We start from the raw sequence: 19610 nt of genomic DNA, 5'->3' as shown, positions 1-19610 counted from the left end.
GATTTAAATGGTCCCCAGTGTGTGTGGAAGGAGAGTGGAAATGCTGCTCTATCCAGGAATCCGTGAACCTTCCGAAGCTGAAGAAATTGTGTGTTCTCGCTAGGTGCTGCCTCACAGCTTGAAGGCTTAGGAGCTACCATGTTATTTTATCTCATGACTTCGGGGCCATAGATTTGGGACCCACAGTTTGGGCTGGACTTGGCTGGGCGGTCCTTCAGGGCCATGAGGCCTGGTGGAGCTGTGGTAGGCAGCTGGTGGATGGGCCAGTCTGCAGGTCCACCTGTGTGGTGCGAGGCAAGGGCGCTGGGAGGTCAGGGGTGCGGTCCCTCTGATGGTGGCTTCAGGAGTGTGACCTGTTGGCTCCGGTGCAGAGTCCCAGGGACCAGGGTGGAAGCCACAGGGCTCTGACCTCACCCAGGAAGTCCTGCAGTCACTGCTGCCACAGTCCCTTGGTCAGTCAAGCCCCCGAGGCCAGCCCAGAGCAAAGGGCAGGCCCCTGGCCTCACCTCTCGAGGGAGGAGTAGAGAGGAGCCTGTGGCCATCTCTGTCTGTGCATTTGGCAGGTGTCTCTGGGAGCTGAGTGCAGGGTCAGTGCTCCTGAGCCCTCCCAGTGGGTCCTGTGATTCACTCACTCACTTGCCTTTTCGTTGGAACAAATGTTTATAGGAAGCTCTCCGTCTGCAGACGCTGTTCTAGGTGCTGGAGGCCGAGGAGAAATGGGACCCAATCACCATTGGCAGTGAGGAGGGAGGGGCTCGAGGTTTGGAGGCTGGGGTCCCAGCGCGCAGGGCCAGTTCTCCCGAGGGTCCGTCCACCCACCGTCCCTGCCCTTGAAGCACGGCCTCTGCCCCGTCTGCGTGAGGGACCCTCGGGCCCTCCCCTGGGCTGCTGGCTACCGGATGTCTCCAGAGCCCGCTGTGAGATGGGCGTCAGGAGTGGACATGCTGGCTGGAGTTTGTCCCGAGTGTGGGAGCTCCAGCCTGAGTCGAGCGGAGCAGTGGAGAGAGGATGTGGATGACAGAACGAGAAGTAGCCTCACGAGCATGTCTCGGCATCTTTTGTGGAATCGCCATGCAGACTCGCCCCAGCCTTCACTCCATGTCTCCCGTGTGAGGCTTCAGCAGTGCAGCTTCCTCCTGGAGGAGTGTGTGTTTCATTTTTAAATGAAGGATGAGAGTTATGTGTTCCGCTGTGTTTCCATTTGTCTCTCAGCTACCAGGAAGCTTGGAGCCAGCTGATCACTGCATCACTCATGTTGGGGCTGGAGAGATGTCACTTTCCTTCCTTTTACCGTATTTCGAACTTTTAATTTGCATTTTAACAGCTTTATTTTATGCTTGTCTTTTATCTTGTACCGTGTTACTATGCTTTTTGGAAACTGGAGGCAATCCAAAGTATATGTAGTACTGTTCCTCCCAGGAGCAGTCGCTGCCATGGTGGGACGATGCCCTGGGGGTCCAGGCTGCTCAGCACGTCTTCCAGACTTCTTAATCAGGATGCAGTGGAGGAGGTTGTTTATACAATTTAGAAATCCAGTCCCATCTGGTTTGTGGAGTTTTGTTCTGTTAACATCAATTGCTGAAGTAGCAAGGCAGTCGAAAATACATTCAAGGGGTCAGAATATTTTAACCATGAAATTGATCCTTTCATATTGTTACAGTAGGCTGTACTGGCTGCCAGAATCAGTGGATCCGTTGAGGTGTGTAAATCAGAGTGAGTCAGAGGCCCCTGTGTCTGTGGGGCCTCAGGAGCTAAGTCTACCTCTTATGCTTCTGTACGCAAGGCCACGGGGCCGGGGAGGGGTTGCTTTTATGGGACTAGTGTCCCAGGCTTAGGACCTGTTCATGTGTTATTTAGCCAGGTTGACCTGTAGTCGAGTTGAAAACCGCATTCTTAAGTAGGAAAGAACGAAGTTCCACATCTGTGTGACGTGGTAGACCCTGACCGTCTGGAGGAAGGAGTGAAGGCACCCCAAGGCCTTCTGTTGGCGTTGGCCGGCTCGCAGCTAGAAGAACGAGGCCTTGTCAGAGCCCTCCACCCTCCCCTGCCCTCTGAGGCCGCTCTGTTCGTTCCTCCATCCTTCCCTCCACTGCTTGTTGAGAGCACACGGACTCTGCAGCTGCTGGAGGCAGCAAACAAGGTCAGACCCCTCTCAGGTGACGTGGGTGAGGGCTGTCGCCAGAGCCACTCCTAGGGTGCCCAGGGTCTGTGAAGACCCCCGACATCCTCTCGGGGTACAGAGGGCCCTCAAGGGCAGCGAGCCTTCCAGACGGGGTGGGAGCTTCTGTATCAGGGCTGAATCTGGTGGTGGCACTGAGAGCCCCCTGTGGCCCCTCCAAGGAGGCCTGGGCGTCCGCACGAGGCTCCGCCCTCTCCGGGCCCAGCTGCGACCGGCTGCCTGCGGGTCGGGTTTCCTGGCGTGTTCGCTGAGGGCACGCAGGGGCGTCGTTACCAGTGGTGCTCCGGAACCACGACTTATTCTCTGCGTGATCCCTGTAATTGGAAATCAGGGTTTGCTGTTTCAGTGCTGTTTATGTGACTATTTCCTAAGTGTTGCCTTTACTTCTATTAGTAAATTAGGTGCTCAGAGATGGCGTTGGGTACCAAATTTGCTGTCTGCATCCAATCTGCCGACGGACGGGTATGGTTCGTGTACACTTCAGAGATGTGGTTAATGGGAGGAGGAGTCGTGAAATGATTACTTATTTGGTTCTTAGAATGAAACCAGAGTCTACTCTCCTTTTACCTTGTCGTCATTTATTCGTTCAACAAATCATTCAGCACCTGCTGTATACCAGGGATAGCTCTGCCTGCTCATGTGAATGTCTCTACCTACTAGAAAAAAGAAAATGCTTTTCCCCTGAGAGAGACAGAAAGGCCCATACATGCAGTTGGGAAGGGAAGCACCTCCAGCCTTTGACATAAGTAACCGATGTGGAGAAACAATACTTTGTTCTGAGTGTGGTTGAGAAGAAACAACCCCTGAGAGCTGGGGCATCCACCCCAGCTCTGCTATGGGTGCCGAGCAGAGACTCGGGCTAACTCTTCACTCTTGGCCCTCTTGGTCCAGGCAGGGTCCTCACGGTAAGGACCCGGGCAGATGGTGCGGCCCAGGCTAGCGTGCTAGCTGCGGCTCCCAACCCTCCATGTCTGAGTGGCTTATTCATGTTGGCTCCAGTCCACCAGCTGGCTCTCTGTCGCCATTGTCATAGCAACCAGGAAGCTTCTATAACAGTCCAGATTGGGGGCCAGTGGGTGGGAGGAACGTAGACTGCAGTCATACCAGCAGGAGAGAATGCGGCATTTACACATGTTTAAGTGTCTGTTGTTCAGAGAAGGCTTATCTTTCTCTTCTGTCCTAAGAGAAGTGTCAGCTACCATTGCTCGTGTTCTGAGGTTCTTTGGAGAATAAACAGGAACAAAATCCGAGTTCTGTATTTTCCACCAACGACCATCTCCCATAAGGCTTTCACAAAGGTTTTTTTTGCAGCTAAATATCTCATTTGTTGGAAAAAAATTCCAAGGGAAATACTGATAAGCCCTAATTCATATCATAAAGGCGTCAGCTGGAAGTCAGCAAGGTCAGGCTGGTTTTGAGGTTAAAGATTTGTGAATGCTGCAGAGGTGGTCAGTTTCAGACATGGAGCAGGAAGACTCCAAGGGCCCGTATTGGACTTGGCACCTGTGCTGTGGCCGCCCTTTCAGGTCAGCTCTCGGAGGGAGCAGCGCCTCCTTGTGCCTCCCCCCACTCTCCCTCAGAAGCCCCCCAGGCCACATCCCTCCCCATGGTGCCTATGGATCTGTCACGCTCCCTGCATGCGTGTTCGTGTGCATGTATGACCTTTCACATAGGCCAGAGCCTTCAGAAAATCTGTCTTGACATGTAACAGCTGACTTGAAGCTTAGCTCAGTTCACACGCCTCTTACCAGACTGGCCACGTCTTCATGTGCTCAACTCATGTGACAGTGGCGTGTCCTGGGAGCGTTGAGGTGTCTTATGGATAACAGTGGCTGTGGGGAAACATTCGTCTGTTACTTCTTCTTCACCGACTGATAGTCATTGACGATTTCTTGATGATTCCCAAAGGAAAATTTCTGGGAACTTTTGAATTAGAAGAGTCTCGACCAGAACATTTGGAGAGCCAGAGTGTTCTCTTACTTTCACGGTTGGGGAAACCGAGGCCCAGAGAAGCAGGTGTCATGTCCGGTCATGTGCAGGAGATGACCACAAGCACAGATTCTAACTGTGCTGTTAGAAATCCTAAAAGCACTTTGGTGCATCAGAAATAAGGTTTATTGGCACAGAAAACATCCACCCACTTATTGAGTGACTTCTGTTAACTTGCTTTCTACTCTGTCTTCAAGTAATAACATTGATGGAAAGTTAAAAAAGAAAAGCTTCAAACAAATCGAGCCTTCTCTGCCCTTTGGAGGTGCCGGTTTGCAAACTGGCATCTTTACACAAGAGCACAGTTCCCCAAGGGAGTGACGTGTGTGTCTTTGTTGGTTTTGCACAAGAAGGTGTGGCTGCACTGCGGCTTGAGGCTGGGCCTTCAGCACTGAGCCCTGAAGAGGGAGTTCCGAATTGCGGCTCAGGTTTGGTTTTGGTTTCTGTTGTGTTTTTTTCAGTTTTAACGAGAATGAGGTAGTTTGGCCCTAAGGGTGTTGACAGGTGTCATGGGCGTGTGCCTGGCTGTGTTGGCAAGGCACTGGGTGCTCAGGCCTGTCCTCTCCCAGCACTGCATCTGGTGCCTGCGGACGCCCAGGGCCAGTGTCCCTAGAGCCGAAAGGAGCAGAAGGCACGGACGGCCTCGATGTTCTAAATGTCCGAGGCATTCCCTCCATGGAGCGCACTTCCCCTGGGCATCGTCTCCCCTGCTCACTCACAGTGCACGAGGGAGCCGTGACTGCCTGCCTGCTCTCAGCCTCCAGCAGAGGAGGCCCACAGTGTGGCTTTGATAACAATCTCTAGACAGACCCAGGGTCACGTGTGGAGTTGTGACATCGTGGGCATTTTCTGCAGGGCTGGCCCGGCATGCTGGCTGCGTGGAGCTTCCTCCCTTTTCTCCAAACATGCTTCGATGCTCCCTGGGCTGCTGTGCTGAGACGGGGCTTGTGGGAGGGAGACGGTCACCTGGAGCAGGTGTCTCCTTCTGACTTTTCCCTCACTGGCTAATTGCTTTGTGTTTTAAGCAGCTGGAGTTCATAGTTTACTCTTGTTGATAAAAAAGAGTCCTTCTCCTTAATTATTGCTGCAACTTTGACTTAATGCTATCAAATTAAATTCAAAATAAAAAGGGATCTGGGGATGGATGGGTGAGGAAGATGTGGTCCATCCACACAGCGGAATATCATTCAGCCTTGAAGAGGAAGGAGGTGGACCCCTGCTACAACGTGGGTGGACCGTGGGGATGCTGTGCTGAGTGAGATGAGCCAGTCACAAGGGGACAAATGCTGTGGGATCCCACTCCCATGAGGTCTCTAGAGCCGTCACATCCATAGAGACAGAAAGTAGATGGTGGTGCTGGGGCCCAGGGGTGGGGGGTGAGTGTTTCCTGGGGACAGAGTTTCAGTTTGGGAAGATGAGAACATTTTGGAGATGAATGGAGGGGATGGTTGCACAACAGTGTGAATGTGTTTAATATACTAACTGTGCACTTAAAAATGGTTAAGATGATAAATTTTAATTATATATATCTTACCATAATTTAAACATTAAAAAAAATTAAAGGGACTCGTGTGGTAAACAACCCTTGATTCCCAGCTGGTGGAGCCCACCCCGTCCTCTGGTTGTTGAGGTTCGTGTGTCACCTCCCACTTTTCAGTGCAAGCGGGATTCTCCTCATATTTAGACTGTGGTAGCAGAAGGCCACGGCCTTGTAAGGATTGAGTGAGTGCACGAGACGCCAGCAGGTGCATTGCTGTGAGGTGAATCTATGTTGGAAGTGGGTCTGTGATGAGCGAGGGGACTGACCAATCCTGTGTGAGTTGGTGATATAGGTACATTTGCTTTTCAGGTGAAGCCAAGAATCTGCCCAGCTACCCAGGGCCCAACAAGATGCGGGACTGCTACTGCACCGTGAACCTGGACCAGGAGGAGGTTTTCAGGACCAAGATTGTGGAGAAGTCGCTCTGGTAACGGCGCTGTTGCTTTTTTTGATCCTAACGTGTCTTCCATGTGGAAAGTGTCCTGAACACACATGTCGTCTTGTGTTTTCTGTGTCGCTCAGTTCGGGTGGGAGCGGCAGTATTCACGTGGCTCTGCATCCGGGGCGGTGACTGCCTGAGCCTCCGTGCTGCCCTAATGTCCCTGAATGCTCCTGCACTGGAGGGGACCGGCACACAGTGTGACCGTGGTTTGCCTCTGGAGACTTGGTTGAGTTCTTTCTAATTAGAGATGAGCTGCAAAGTGTGTTCGACAACAAAGGAGGACAGATCAGGGATTTCGAGAGGATAAATGTTTGGAAAGCTTTTTCTACCACCTTCCTTTAAATCTTTCTAGAGGCTTGCCCACAAGGGCATGGAGGCAACCATTCACTGAGGTAGGAGACTGAGAAAACACTCGTTGCCGGACTTGGAGGAAGAGAGGGGTCCTGTAAGAAAGAGCAGCACTCACAGGTATGAGGCCTGAGGAGTGTGCTGTGTGATAAGGTCATCAGTGCTTCTCCACATTAGCTTCCCTGAGATTCACTGAAGGCTGTTAAACACGGGTCCGGATGCCTCTGGCGGGGCCGTAGTCTGCATTTCTCACAAGCTCCCGGGCGCTGGACCTGGACCAGGACCACACCCCGAGGGTAGGAAGTGACGGCACCGAAAGTCACAGCAGTTGACCTAGGGCACCGGAAGAGAGAAACCAGAAATGTGTGTAGTGAGGTGGCAGGACGCCCCTGTGCAGCGCTAGCGGGGGTGGGGGTGGGGTGAGTGGTTTGTAGTCGGTGCAGCGCTGAAGCCGGTAGTGGAGTCCTGCTCGAGCTGTTTACAGTGAGTGGTGAAGGGAGCGAAGGGTCCCTGTGCAGCCTGCCTCTCCACCTTTGGGCTGGAATCATGGGCTGTGTGGGTCCATCCAAACAGCTCTTTTGAGGTCGAGAACACTTTGAGAAGATGAATTATATCCATGCCCCTTGCTGCTTCTGAGTGGGACGAACAGCACATTCTGATGACTGAACGAGTTTAGTTTCTAGAAAGCTGTTCAGGTTCTGCTGCCCTGAGAGGAGGTGCGTTCCATTCTCCGTCCACCCCGTTGCCGCCAGTGCTGGCAGGGCTGCTCTTGGGCCACGGGCTGGTGCTTGTTTCACTTGAATGCATTCTCCAGGTTCTCTGACATAATTGTTGAAGAAAAATGGGAAGACTGAGGAGTTTGTCAGGGGTCAGGTCTGGCTTCAGGGTTGGTGGGGAAGTTGACGATAGGATAAGATGTTACTGTCAGTTCCAGGGTGATTTCTGTGAGCCTAATTGAGGAAAATCCCTTCTCTGTTTAAACAGTTGATGTCTGAGGCCGAGGGTTGTAAACCTGTAGAATTAGTCAGTCTCTGTGAGGCTGGGCTCTCCCCAGACCTGCTGAACGGAGCTCTCTGGGAAGGGAATGTATTTGGGAACCTCTGTTTAGGTGAGGTTGAGAAATGGGGACCGTTGTCTTCAAAATATTTCAGACAAGTTTCGAAATAGAAATGATGGTTTCTGGTTTCGGTGGCCCTAGAAAACGCGCTTCTGGGGCAGGAAAGGGAGGCTGAGAGCTATAAAAATCATGATGTAGTAACGCTGCCCACCTGTGACGCATCTGGAATCAGGTGGAAGTGCCCAAGACGCTGTCTTCAGAAGCCGTTACCTCTGGTGAGTGTGCTGAGGCAACGCTCTCAACTCATCGGAGCTTCTCGCCCTTCACTGATGATTCACACTTTCCCTACAGACAGTTTTAATAAGCTCAGTTATTTTTTGTTTATTAGTTTATTCATTAGCTCAGTGAATATTTATTGAGTGCTTATCTAACATGCCAGATAAGGAGAGAGGTGCTCTAAGCAGAAAGTTAAAACTGACAGCAAAGAAAGAGACAAACCTGCACAAAATAATTCCAAGAGCTTAACAAGTATGGGTGTATGTGGCCATTAAGTATTGAGGCAGAAACCGTGTTCACACCAATGGGCCTTCCAAGCTGGTGGCCCCAAAGCTCCCCCTGTAGTGTAAAAGCAAAAGACAGATGAACTCTCCCCATAAGAGAGCTTAGCAAGGAAAACTGCTGCCTCCACTTGCTGCTAAATATTCCAAACGAAAAACTGGCTCTCTAGTGAGTTTGCAGCCGGAATCCACACATCTATGCCCAAAAACCTCAATCCTGTGTGTACACTCGTGTAGTTCTGGATTCGTAACATCCACTGAGGCAGCGATGTGCCAGTCAGAGCAAATCCAAGCATCTTTGTCGACCCAGATCTCAGAGTATTCTAAATAAATTTCCAAGGAACGTGAGCTTAGAGGAGAAAATACACAAGGAACACCAGAAATAAAGCATCATGTGCATTCTCCAAGAGAAGCAGTAAACAGCAGAATCAGACCTGCGAGTTTGCAGAACGTCAGCTAACAAAGTTGAATGACTTTTTTTTTTGTGTGTGAGGAAGATCAGCCCTGTGCTAACATCTGCCAATCCTCCTCTCTTTTTGCTGAGGAAGACTGGCCCTGGGCTAACATCCGTGCCCATCTTCCTCCACTTTATATGGGATGCCGCCACAGTATGGCTGGACAAGCGGTGCATTGGTGCGCGCCGGGGATCTGAACTGGCGAACCCCGGGTTGCCACAGCGGAGCACATGCACTTAACCGCTTGTGCCACTGGGCTGGCCCCCAAAGTTGAAGGACTTTAATAAGAGACGAGATTAAAAACATGAGCAGGATGAGAAATGATAAAGAATGACTGAACCAATTTGGGAAAGAACCCAACAGAACTTCCAGAAATGAAGAACACAAGAATTTAAATGAAACACTCAGTTGATGAATTGAACTTTCAGCTGATTACACATAGCTGAAGGGAAAACTGGTAAACCAGAAGGTCAATTTCAAATGTCCCCCAGAGACACAAAGAAGTGGGGAGTGTGAGAGAGGTTTAGAGACACAAAGAAGGAATGCTGTCTGAACACGTCTCCTGGGAATTCCAGAGCAGGGGAGAGAGTGGTGGGGAGGCCGTGTGTGAAGTGCTGCATGAAGAAGATGGTGCTTTAAGATTCAGCTGACAGTCTTAAGTGGCTTCTGCTAGAAGGGCAGAGCCCAAGGCAGAAGACGGGCCTGGAGGCCTCTGCCAGACTCAGATGGCGGCTGCGAGGGTGGAAGGAAGTGGACAAGCCTGAGTGACAGGTGGGGGAGTGCCAGTGGACCAGGCCACCAACTTGGGCAGTCGTCAGCCCACCACACCCTGGAGTTGAGTCGTTGCCTCCGAGGAAGCAGCTGCTCCCTGCTCACTGTGTGGAGAGGCTGACTTCCGGAGCAGGGTCTCGTGTCTCCCCAGTTTCCTCCAGGCTCAGCTTACCCTTGAGATGTGACCATTCATTTGGCAAAGTCACTGTGGAGGATAAAGAGCCCATGTCTGATGTCTGAGCTCCAGAGAGCCATAGGGCTCCGTGGCCTGGCAAGTGGCTGGTCAGAGCCACGGGACCTCGCGCCCAGTCTGGGGGATGCGGCGCTCCAGCGGGAGCCCCCAACAGCCCCTAGGGGCATCAGTTGGAGCCCACTGCTTCTTTTTTTTTTTTTTTTTAATTTTTTTGTGAGGAAAATCAGCCCTGAGCTAACATCCATGCTAATCCTCCTCTTTTTGCTGAGGAAGACCGGCTCTGAGCTAACATCTATTGTCAATCCTCCTTTTCTTCCCCAAAGCCCCAGTAGATAGTTGTATGTCATAGTTGCACATCCTTCTAGTTGCTGTCTGTGGGACACGGCCTCAGCATGGCTGGACAAGCGGTGCGTTGGTGCGCACCCGGGATCCAAACCCGGGCCACCAGTAGCGGAGCGCACACACTTAACCGCTAAACCACGGGGCCGGCCCAGAGCCCACTGCTTCTGCCAAGCATTGTCTGTCTGCCAACTGAGCCCCAGTGTAGATGGGACATTTGAGAAAGAGGAGGGGACACACATGTCCTTCCTCCTGATCCCACCAGGCTCTGACCATGCTCCCCGGGCCGGCACTGACTTGTGTCTGCGGGGTTTCTGCTGATCCTGGAGTGTGTATCTTAGGAAAGGCCCCTCATACCTTCCTCTCCTTCTCCTCTGTTTTTGACTTGGGTGTGTGGAGGTGCAGAGGCGGCATGTGTTGCAGGTTCCTTGTAAGGCCTCCTTGGATCGGACACATTTGAGAGAAGAAGGTTTTCTCCTGGCCTTGTCCTGTCTCCAGGAATGTGATTTGGGGTGAAGTTTCTGTCCTTGTATGAAAAGCACCTTCCTGATGCTGAGAGTGAGCTTCCTCCACATTTAACTTTTTTTTTTTTTTTTTTTTTTTTTTGCTGAGGAAGATGGGCCCTGAGCTAACATCTGTGCCCATCTTCCTCTATTTTTGTATGTGAGACGCCTGCCACAGCATGGCTTGATGAGCGACATGTAGGTCCGTGCCAGGATTTGAACCCACAAACTCTGGGCTGCCAAAATGGAATGCTCGAACTTAACCACTATGCCACTGGGCCAGCTCCTCACATTAACTTTTTAGAGCTATGATTTTTTAGTCATTTAAATGGCAACTCATAATGTGTTTACTGTTGATTTAACTAAAAGGCACCATGAAGTGGGGTTGCAGGGTTGGGGGCAGCCCCAGCTGCCCGCCCAGGACTGCACAGGCGTTTGTCGAGAGTGCCGAGGAGGAGCTCTCAGTGTCTGGTGGTCCAGGCGTTTGCAGGAACATTCCATGAGTGTCCGCGTTTCCGTCTCCTTTTGTCCGGAAAGTGACTGCTGTGGGGACGAGAAGGCCTACCTCTCCCGCACGTGTGTGGAGGACTCTCATCCCACTGGAGGCTCCAGTGGAGGCTGTGCTGACCCCGCAGCCGTCAAGACCCGCCCTGTCCGCCCGAGGCCCCTCCCCTCCTGCTTCCTCTTGTCATGCGTGTTGCTGTCTGGTGGGAAGGGCGACCCCAGGGCCCTGGCTCAGACCCCCACCCCGAACTTCCAGCCCGTCTTGTCTCTCTCTGGGCTGTTTGGGTTCTTACGTTCCTCCGAGTTGGGTTTTGTCTGTTCAGTGGAAAAGCCAAGTTACAAAGCTGTGTTCATAGGAAGATTCCTTTTGTTTAAAAAGTTGAGATTGCTCCAAAAATGGTCTGGAATATGTGGACATAATGTCAATGTGGTTATTTTTTCTGGGTAGTGGTATTATGGGGACATTTTTCTTCTTTTGTTTGTTAGACAGTAAAATCACCGCTTTCCAGAGCTAAGTGAGGAGGAGCTGGCTCCTCGCCTAGTGTCGAGGGTGTAATTACAGAATCTCAAATCCCGTCGTTCCTACCAAGAACGTTCCCGTTCCCGAGCTGACGGGTGCACCCTCCGGTCTGGAATTCGGGAGCAATGGGTGATGCCTGGGGAGTCCTCCTGAGACGCTGAGACGCAGATGGCTCAGAAAACAGTACTGCCGTGTGTGGAAGTGACTAGACCGGGTCAGACCCTGGGCTCCACGGTGTAGGGGTGGAAGCTGTTGGGGCTCGAATCTGAGTAGAGGAAGGCTGTGGTTTGGGAAGACTTGAGTTTCTCAGAGGTTTTAATAAAAACCAAGTTGTTGACTAGAAAACACTGACTTTGAAGTTATGAGACAACACAAGTAACATTTCTCTCCTAACATCTACTTTGCTCTCTAATTTCTGAAATCCTTTTGACATAAATGCAGGCCTCAGGCCCAGATGTTCCACGCCAGCTGGAGTAGGTGGACGCGTCCCCACGGCCCTGGGTGCTCCAGCCAGTGTGTGGGATGAGGGCCAGGCCTGGCCGGGGAGACGTCTCTCATGCGTTTCTCTCCATGTGTTTGCATGGGGCGACTCCGTGGAAGGGGCCTCCGTGTCACCCGTGTCTGGAAGGGTTTGGATTGTGGTAGGTCCCCTGCGTGAAGACTTGCTCGTCAGCTCGAGGGCGGGGACCCCGAGCATCGGGTCCTCTGAGTCCCAGCTGTTGCGGGGTGGGGGTGCCCTGGACTGCCAGGCTGCGTGGGTGGGCGGCGGGTCCCTGGTTTAGGATGCTGAGAGGCTTCTCTGGGTCCAGGGTAGCCGGCAGTGGTCTGAGTGTCCCCTTCCTGACATCGGGCTTCCATCCTGCCTCAGTTTCTCCTGAACCACCTGGTGCCAGAATGTGCGGATTCCCTCAGAACTCAGCGGAGGGGAAGCTCAGTGGACAGCCAGCGCTGGGTTGCTCTTATTGTGCAAGCATTGAGCACCTGCTGTACATGGCAGGGCCGTCCCAGGCCCAGTCGGGCACGATCCTGGGTGGGACCCTGGCAGGACAGGCTGTGGGCCGGCTCCCGGCCCATGCTCCTGTGTGGGAAGGGGTCAGTGCCCTCACACCGTCCTGCCCTCCCCGAGCCGACGGTCAGCGTGGTTCCCTCCCCTCCTGGCGGGAGGGCAGCCGTGGGCCAGCAGGGTTCCAGAGTTAATGGGTTTCCCCTGGGCAAGTCAGAACCCCTGGCAGGAGACCCTCACAGCGTCCCCGCAGCCTGCCGCTCTCGACCCTCATCAGGGCGCTGCGGTCTGCCGCCTGAGACGCTGCCGTGTCCCCTCTGCTTCCCCTGAGAATCCTGGCGTCAGTCACTTTAAAGGGCATGACCCGGCCTTAAAAGACCGGTCTGCTCCGGATTTGGGGTTGAGGAATGCGGTTTCTACTTGGGGGACGCGGGGCTGAAAGGAGGGACATGTGGGGTTGGCGTTTTGGGAGCCACGGGCAGCGGTGTGAGTGTGCAGGCGTCCGTGGACCCCGCCGTGACCCCGTGAGGAGGGGACTTGCAGCTGGGGAAACTGAGTCTGGGAGAGGGGAGATGGCTGCGCGCCGGAAGCTGGGTCGCCGGGAGGTCAGGCTGCAGGGTGCCCCCGGGCCGCGGCTCTGGTTCCATCCGGTGCTCCGGGCAGAGCGTCGCGGTGTCCCGCCCGGCCTGGGCTGGCCTGCCCCGTGCGGCCCCGTGTCCTCTGTCCCGAGCCCTGGCGGCGGCCCCTCGCTGACCCTCAGTGCCCCGTGCAGAGCCCCCGAAGCGGGGCTGCGGTCGGCCGGTGACGAGTCCGTCTGCCCCAGGTCTGGGCGGAGCCGTGGTCCGGCCTGACCTCTCCTCCCGGCGGGGTCACTGACCCTCAGCCCTGACTCAGACCCGCAGGACAAGGCGCGTCTTCATCCCGCCCCTGCGGGGAGGGAGCCGCCGTCGCCCGCGGGGGGCCGCGTGGCGAGCCCAGGCAGTGGCGGGGGTCAGCGGGGGTCCGCGGGGGGCTGGGGTCTCGCCCCTCAGGACGCGCGGTCTGACCGGAAGCTGAAACACTTATGAGCAGGGCGGGCGGCGCGGCTCCGGGGTTTGCGAGTCGCCGTTCCAGGCCGTCGGGCGGATGGGGAGAAACCGGAAGGTGCTCCTCCTCCAAGCGCCTGCGGGGGGCGGTACCTCCAGGCTCCTTTCGGGGCCGGGCGGGGGGGGGCGAGGGCTGAGAGGCCAAGGGGTCAATGGGCCCAGGGGCCGAGGGCCGAGGGCCGAGGGGCCGAGGGGTCAATGGGCCGAGGGGCCGAGGGCTGAGGAGCCGAGGGTCCATGGGCTGATGGGGTGAGGGGTCGATGGGCCGAGGAGCCGAGCGGCGAGGGGGCCGAGGGGCGAGGGGGCCGAGGGGTGCGGGGACCGAAGGGTTCAGGGGCCGGGGGGCCGAGGGCTGAGGGGCTGAGCGGTCGATGGGCCGAGAGGTCCGGGGCCCGAGGGGTCGAGGGGCCAAAGGCTGAAGAGTCGAGAGGTCTAGGGCTGAGGGGCCGAGGGGCCCGGGGGGGCCGAGGGCCGAGGGGCCGAGGGGGCCGAGCGGCCGGGGGCCCGTGGGCTGAGGGCCGAGCCGTCGAGGGCTGAGGCGTCGAGCGGCCGAGGGTCGGTGCGCGGAGCGGCCGGCGGACCCCCACCCCGCGGACTTGCGCACGCGGCCCGGTAGGCAGCGGCAGCGTGGGCGTGCGCACTCGCGACCGCGGTCCGCAGCGTCCCGGACGCTGGGGTGGTCTCCGTTTAGGGAGGTTTGACGCAGCTCCATTCACGGTCTGCCCTCACGCGTGTTACTGGCCGAACACGGGCTGCGCAGAAAGGCTGGCGCCCTTCTGGAAGGCTCGCCCCGCCCGGGCTTCGGGTCCCTCCGGGAGCCTCAGGCCACCGCCTCTGGACGCCGCCCTCGGCTGGGGGCAGCTCAGACTTGGAGGCACAGAAACCGTTGTCAGAATAGATCGCTCTCAGAGGGGCTCCCGTGGGGCTCCTCGTTCTGGCGGGCGGCCTCCCCGCCCCGCCCCAGATGGACGACGGACGCCGCCTCTGCCCCACGGCAGGAAACGGGAAACCAGGCCGCCTCTTTTCTCCTGAGCGGATAGGATAGGGCGGCATAGGATAGGGCGGCGGGAGCGGAGCGGCCTCAGAGTGGGATGGGGCAGTGGCACGGGGCGGTGGCATGGGGCGGTGTGGGGTGGGGGCGGAGTGGGATGGGGCAGTGGGATGGGGCTGTGTGGGATAGGGGGTGAGATGGGGGAGTGGGATGGGGCGGAGGGGGATGGGGCAGAGCCGGCCCCACAGACTGGGTGTTGTGTGTGTGGGTGTTTCTCCGCGGGTCCCTAGGAGGCCCCGTCTGAATCTCTGGGTGCACATCTGGGCTCTAGGGGGAGGGGGAGGGGAAGGAGGAGGGCCTCGGGGTCATGGGTCTCCTGCAGGCGGGTTTTCTCTTCCCCCCCCCCAGGGGAGCTCGCTGGATCCTGTGGACTCGCTGCCTCTCCGGTAATCACCGAGGGAGGAGGCGCCGATTTCCTCTCACGTGGCGGCATTCAAGGCGAGCCAAGTCCTTGGGCCGGGTTCTTCTTTGGGAAGAGGGTGCACGTGGGGCCGACTGCAGGGGGTCGGTCCCGTTGCGGATCGCAGGCTGTGCGGGGAACCCCAGGCTAAGCCGCTCATTGGAAGGGACGCTTCGGCCGAGTGTTCCCTGAGTACCCCATAGAAGACGCTGCCTCCCAGGCACTGGAGATGGTGGGCGTGGAGCCCCCTGCCCCCGAGGACCCGCCCTTTCCATTTTTTTGGGAAACACGCTCCCACCTCTGCTGCCCACGCGGAGACGAGGGTGGACGTGCCAGTTGACCAGGAAGGGGGCGGGTCCGCAGGACCGCGGTGGGGCCTGGCTGTGCTTGTGCTGGCCTGGGGCGGGCGTTAGTCCACCTCTGTCCTCTGTCCGCGGGGCTGCAGGGAGGGGGCCTAATCGCCCCCACGCGGCCCCACCACTGGACCCCACGTTTTCCTGGCTGGGCGCATTTGGGAAATGGCGGGATCGCATGCCCGTCCCCCGCCCCCCCCCATGACGGATACTGTTAAATTTGTGGTGTTGCTAAAGAAGATACTCCGTAAGTGTTGTGCATCAGTTATTTGTCTTTTAATTTGCAGCATAGATTTAAAACTTCTCAGTAAGTTAATATCCTGAAGGTGAAAAGGAGAGCATTTCAACAGAAAATGAGACAGAAAGCTCATACTCCTGGGAGAGGTACTCAGCCTGACCAATAATTTAAACTTTTCTAATCAAAGTGCTGGATGTTCTACCGTCAGGTTAGCGAAGAGTGTGAATGTTGGTGAGGTCAGTGTTGTGGGTGTGGGGTGCATCGGTCCCCATTTCTGGGGGTCGTGTGTTACGCACCAAAGCTGTTGGACGGTGGGGGCCCTTCCACCAGGTGAGCCCCCAGTAGGCCTTTATCCCAGGGGGACAGCCGGGCAGAGACCCTGTTGCCTGTAATTGTGAACCTGAGAGGACCAGGCCTGGGTCATCATGGTCACTGCTCCCTCGGAGCTGTGTGTCCACTGATGTTTAACGTTTTATTTACTTATTTGGAAAGTGGTAGATGGCATGATGTTGAAGGAAAAAGCTGACTATGTGTAATCCCACTGTAATTCCACTGTTATTTAAAAAATGGGTCCCTGTCTAAATCTGTTTTTACTCTGTATTCATATATCTTTAGAGAAAAAAAAAAGCCTCTAAGAGGATAAGCCCTAGAATGTTAATTCTTTTTTTTGCTTTCTGATAACTTTATATGTTTTTCACATTTTGGTTTTTAAAAATAGCTTTATTGAGATATAATTCACATATCATATAATTTACCCATTTAAAAGGTACAATTCCATGGTTTTTATTATATTTAGAGTTGTGCAGCCATCACCACAGTCAATTTTAGAACATTTTCATCTCCCTAAGAAGAAACACAGTCCCTTTCACCACCCCATTTCCTACCAGCACCCAGCCCCCAGCCCCCGTGGCCACAGATCCACTTTCTCTCCGTAGATTTGCCTCTTCCGGGCATGCGTGTAGGTGGAACCCTGTGGTCTGTGCTCTTTGGTGTCTGTTTCTTTCCCTTCACAACATCCCAGGTCTGTCCACGTTGCGGCGTGTCCAGACGTCGTCCCTTCTTAAGGCTGAGCCACGTTCCATCATGTGGTCACCGCAGTGTTAGCTGGTGGGCGTTTCCACTTTTCGGCTGTTGTGACGGATGCTGTAAACCTGCAGCTACAAGTCTTGGTTGGCTGTGTGTTTCCGTTTCTTGGGATGTATTCCTGGGAGTGGGGCAGTGGGCTGTGTGGTAACTTCTCCCATTTTGAGGACCTGGGGTCCAGCGTCTCCACGTCCTCGCCACACGTCTTGCTGTCTCTGGTTCTGGCCATCCTAGTGGATCTGATTTTGGTTTTACAATGTAAAATCGTCAATAGATTTTCATTCTTAAAAAGAAAAAGGGACTTCTTGTTCTTAGTTAAAATAAAAAGAAGTGTTCTTTTCCACCAATGTGTCCTTTTTTGAAGCAAACAAAATTCAGATCATAAAGGAGTGAAAAAAACAGAGAAATTCTAAAAATTTACACATAAGTTAATTATGAATCAACTTACTGTGAAAAACGTCTTTCCAGGATACATGTGCTAAATTTCGGGGGAAGGATGGGGCACAGTTGATGGGGAGATGGAGCTTCCATGATAAATAGCCCCGAGACCTTGGCAGTCGGGGCCCACGCTCCGTCTCGGACTCCACACCCCTCTGTGAGCACGTGGTTCCCCTGCCTGGCCCCCTCCTGTGGAGAGCACTCTGGGTGCAGAGGCCTCCGTCCCTGTGGCATCTGAGACAAAGCCTCGCCAGCCGGACGGCGAGAGGCATTCCTGGGATACAGGGTGAAATTCGGTTTCACTGAAGAGAATCCGGTGTGCCACCCGTGAGTAGTTTGAGGTTGTGTCTGACCTCGAGGCTCTGTGTTAGAGCTTACATGGGTGTGGAATCAATGGCTCTCATTTCATGACCTGTCACCCTAAAGAGGGCTCTCTAGGGTGGGGCCGGGTAGCCGTGTCTCCTAAAAGCCTCTCCAGGTAATTCTGAACTACAGCCTAAGAGTGAAAACAGTTCCACGTGGAGATAGAATAGCCGAGTCCTACCTACTGGGGTGGGGGTCCCGGGCTGTGGGGTGGGGTGTTGGTGAGGGACAGAGGAGTCAGGATTCGCATATGCTGCCCATTTCTCAGGGGGTCCCTGGAAATATCTGCCACAGGAAAGCACAGAATTTCCTGAGGCCTTGGGAAGCAGTTCTGTTACTGCGTGATGGTGGCTTCAGGGCTGTGTCCCTGGGACATGAGGGGGAAGCAGTTGCCACCGTCTTTCTGTCGGCTTTCTGAACCTCAGGACAGCAGCTGCCCCCTCAGGACAGTACCTGCTCTAGACGTAGGTGCTCTCACGGCAGCTCTGAAGCCGAGGCCGCTCTGTGGGGCTCCGTGGTCACTGGAACGACCCCCACCCTTCGGTTGCTTTCCTGGCTCTCTTCTCGTCCCACTAGGTTCTGGTCCTTCCGAATCTAGTCACCTGCCTGCCTTGCGTCCCTCTGGACTAGTCCCTGTGGCTCCAACAGCCGTGGTACTGGCAGGACCACGGGTTCTGTCTCGGGTACTCGGGGGACGTGTTGACTTGCCTCCTCATCCAGCAATCAGCCCTGTGCATCCCGGCCACCAAGCGGCCGTGTCTGGAGGGAAACCCACCTCCACGTGGGCCCCTGGGGGCAGCAGGTGAGCAGATGGTCCCCTGAGCTGCCAGGTCTGGGTCCTCCCGTGGGCACAGCCCCTCAGCTCCAGGACCAGGGTAGTCCAACAGAACCTTGCACAGACCGCCAAGTGGTCTCTGCTCTGTCCAGCAGAGCAGCACTGGCACATGAGGTCGTGAGCAGCTGAGGAACCGAATACTAAATACCATTTAGTGTTGATCAGTTTAGGCTTAAGTAGCCACCTGTGGCTGGTGGCCACTGTATGGGAAAGCCCGGCTTAGGTGACAGACAGAAGGGACGTTTAGTTTGTGAAGGGACTGTCCAGTGGGGTCCTTACATGCCAACTGACATGTCTCCCGTCAGGTGTGGACGAACGATGGCCCCGAAGCAGCAACAGCTGAACGAGCGGAGGCCGGGGTGTCATCCCAGAGCTGCCCTTGGGCGGACGTGGTCAGGGTGGGCAAACCCTGAGGCGCCGCCTCACCGGGGTTGGTCAGACTGACTTCCAGGACCCACCCCACCGCAGGCTCAGCCCAGGCGGCCTTTCCTTGGACTTCAGAAACGCAGCATTGGTGTGTGACCTCAGAGACTCTCCTGGCCCTCGGCCCTCCGTCGGGGCCCCTGAAGCGCGGCTGAGCCCGGCGCTCAGGGAAGATGCAGTGCTGGCCCTCACCGGGCTGAGAGGGTGACCCGCAGGCCTGGTGGTCGTGGGAGGTTTCATGGTTCTTCTCCGGGATTTTAACTGTCCCAGAAAGATGAGGAAATGGTCCCAGCAGTTTCCCTGAGCTTCCTTTTGGAGTGTTTTGAGTTCTTCTAGAAGTTTCTTCAGGGCTTCCTGGATGACATCGAGATGGGCCTTGGGTTGGGGGAGACTCTGTGCAATCACTGAGGAAAGAGGTTTCCTTCTCTGGGGCCTGGAGTCGCCCTGCTTGCTCCTTGTGAAGAAATCACAGGTTACAAAAGTGGAGTGAGCCATGTCTCCAGGGGTTTAAATCTGCCTCCGTTGCACCACTCCTTGAAACTTGCCAGTGCTTCCCTTTAAAATGAGCACAAAACTCAGACTCCAGGGTCCACAACCCCTTTGGCCCAGCCTCTCCCTTCCCCACCACCTGGCCCACACCGGCTTCTGCCTGTCCCAGCACCTGGAGGGTTGCCTACTCCAGGGCCTTTGCACCAGCCCTGTCACCATTTGCTGCATCTCCCCCTCACGGCGAGCCCCGTGGTTTAAACCTGATCTCGTTTGTGCCCTGCTATTCCTCCGCTGAGGCAGATCCGGGTATCAGGTGTCCTGAAGCGTACACAGTGGGGATAGTCTTGCTGGCACATAGCAGCTTACACCTTCAGGGGCCGTGGGGGATCCGACCATCACAGCCTCATGGCAACCCTGCATCTGCAGGGCAGCCTGTCCCTGTTTTAGGATAA

At 55.2% G+C, this 19610-nt stretch overlaps 1 protein-coding gene across 5 annotated transcripts in view; it reads left to right on the top strand.

The window, feature by feature from the left end:
- RASA3 (RAS p21 protein activator 3) overlaps window positions 1-19610 on the top strand; it is a 140030-nt gene that overhangs the window by 39886 nt on the left and 80534 nt on the right. For 3 of the 5 annotated variants that reach the window (XM_058548553.1, XM_058548552.1, XM_058548551.1), the window contains exon 2: window positions 6018-6135. The exons of 1 other annotated variant lie outside the window; for it this stretch is intronic. In XM_058548553.1, coding sequence (XP_058404536.1) covers window positions 6018-6135 — 118 coding nt within the window. Of the gene's footprint in view, window positions 1-6017; window positions 6136-6546; window positions 6619-19610 lie in introns of those variants that run through there. One more of the 5 variants, XM_058548555.1, reaches the window with a different exon arrangement.

This window comes from Diceros bicornis, chromosome 9 (assembly GCF_020826845.1).
Source record: "Diceros bicornis minor isolate mBicDic1 chromosome 9, mDicBic1.mat.cur, whole genome shotgun sequence".
NCBI classification, from domain to species: Eukaryota; Metazoa; Chordata; class Mammalia; order Perissodactyla; family Rhinocerotidae; genus Diceros; species Diceros bicornis.
The sequence above is the reverse complement of the archived record's forward strand: the minus strand, read 5'-3'. Positions and strand labels throughout refer to the sequence as shown.